This window comes from Eimeria mitis, genomic scaffold (assembly GCF_000499745.2).
Source record: "Eimeria mitis Houghton genomic scaffold, Emh_scaff6794, whole genome shotgun sequence".
Classification (NCBI taxonomy): domain Eukaryota; phylum Apicomplexa; class Conoidasida; order Eucoccidiorida; family Eimeriidae; genus Eimeria; species Eimeria mitis.
The window spans coordinates 493-731 of NW_013574905.1; the positions used below are offsets into that span (position 1 = coordinate 493).

The following is a 239-nucleotide window of genomic DNA, read 5'->3' on the forward strand; positions in this document are numbered from 1 at the left end:
GTCTTCATCCTGATCCTGCTCCTGCTGCTGCTGCTGCTGCTGCTGCTGCTGCTGCTGCTGCTGGTGCTGCTGCTGGTGGTGCTGGTGCTGCTGCTGAGAGGGGAGAGATGAAGGGTGCGGTGCTAGCGCGGGAAAATGCTGCTTGAAGCAGCCCAAGCACTGCTGCTCGAGCTGCAGCTGAGCTGCTGCTGTTGCTGACTGCAGCAGGCTGCTGCAGCGAGCAGCAGAAGAAGCGTAAG

General features: G+C 61.5%; 1 protein-coding gene across 1 annotated transcript in view; it reads right to left on the reverse strand.

Moving 5' to 3' along the window:
* The window catches only part of EMH_0089050 (uncharacterized protein), a gene marked incomplete at both ends in the record, with an annotated part of 762 nt that overhangs the window by 186 nt on the left and 337 nt on the right, over positions 1-239 (reverse strand). Inside the window, one exon of the mRNA XM_013501377.1 lies at positions 1-237. Coding sequence (XP_013356831.1) covers positions 1-237 — 237 coding nt within the window. The remainder of the gene's footprint in view (positions 238-239) is intronic.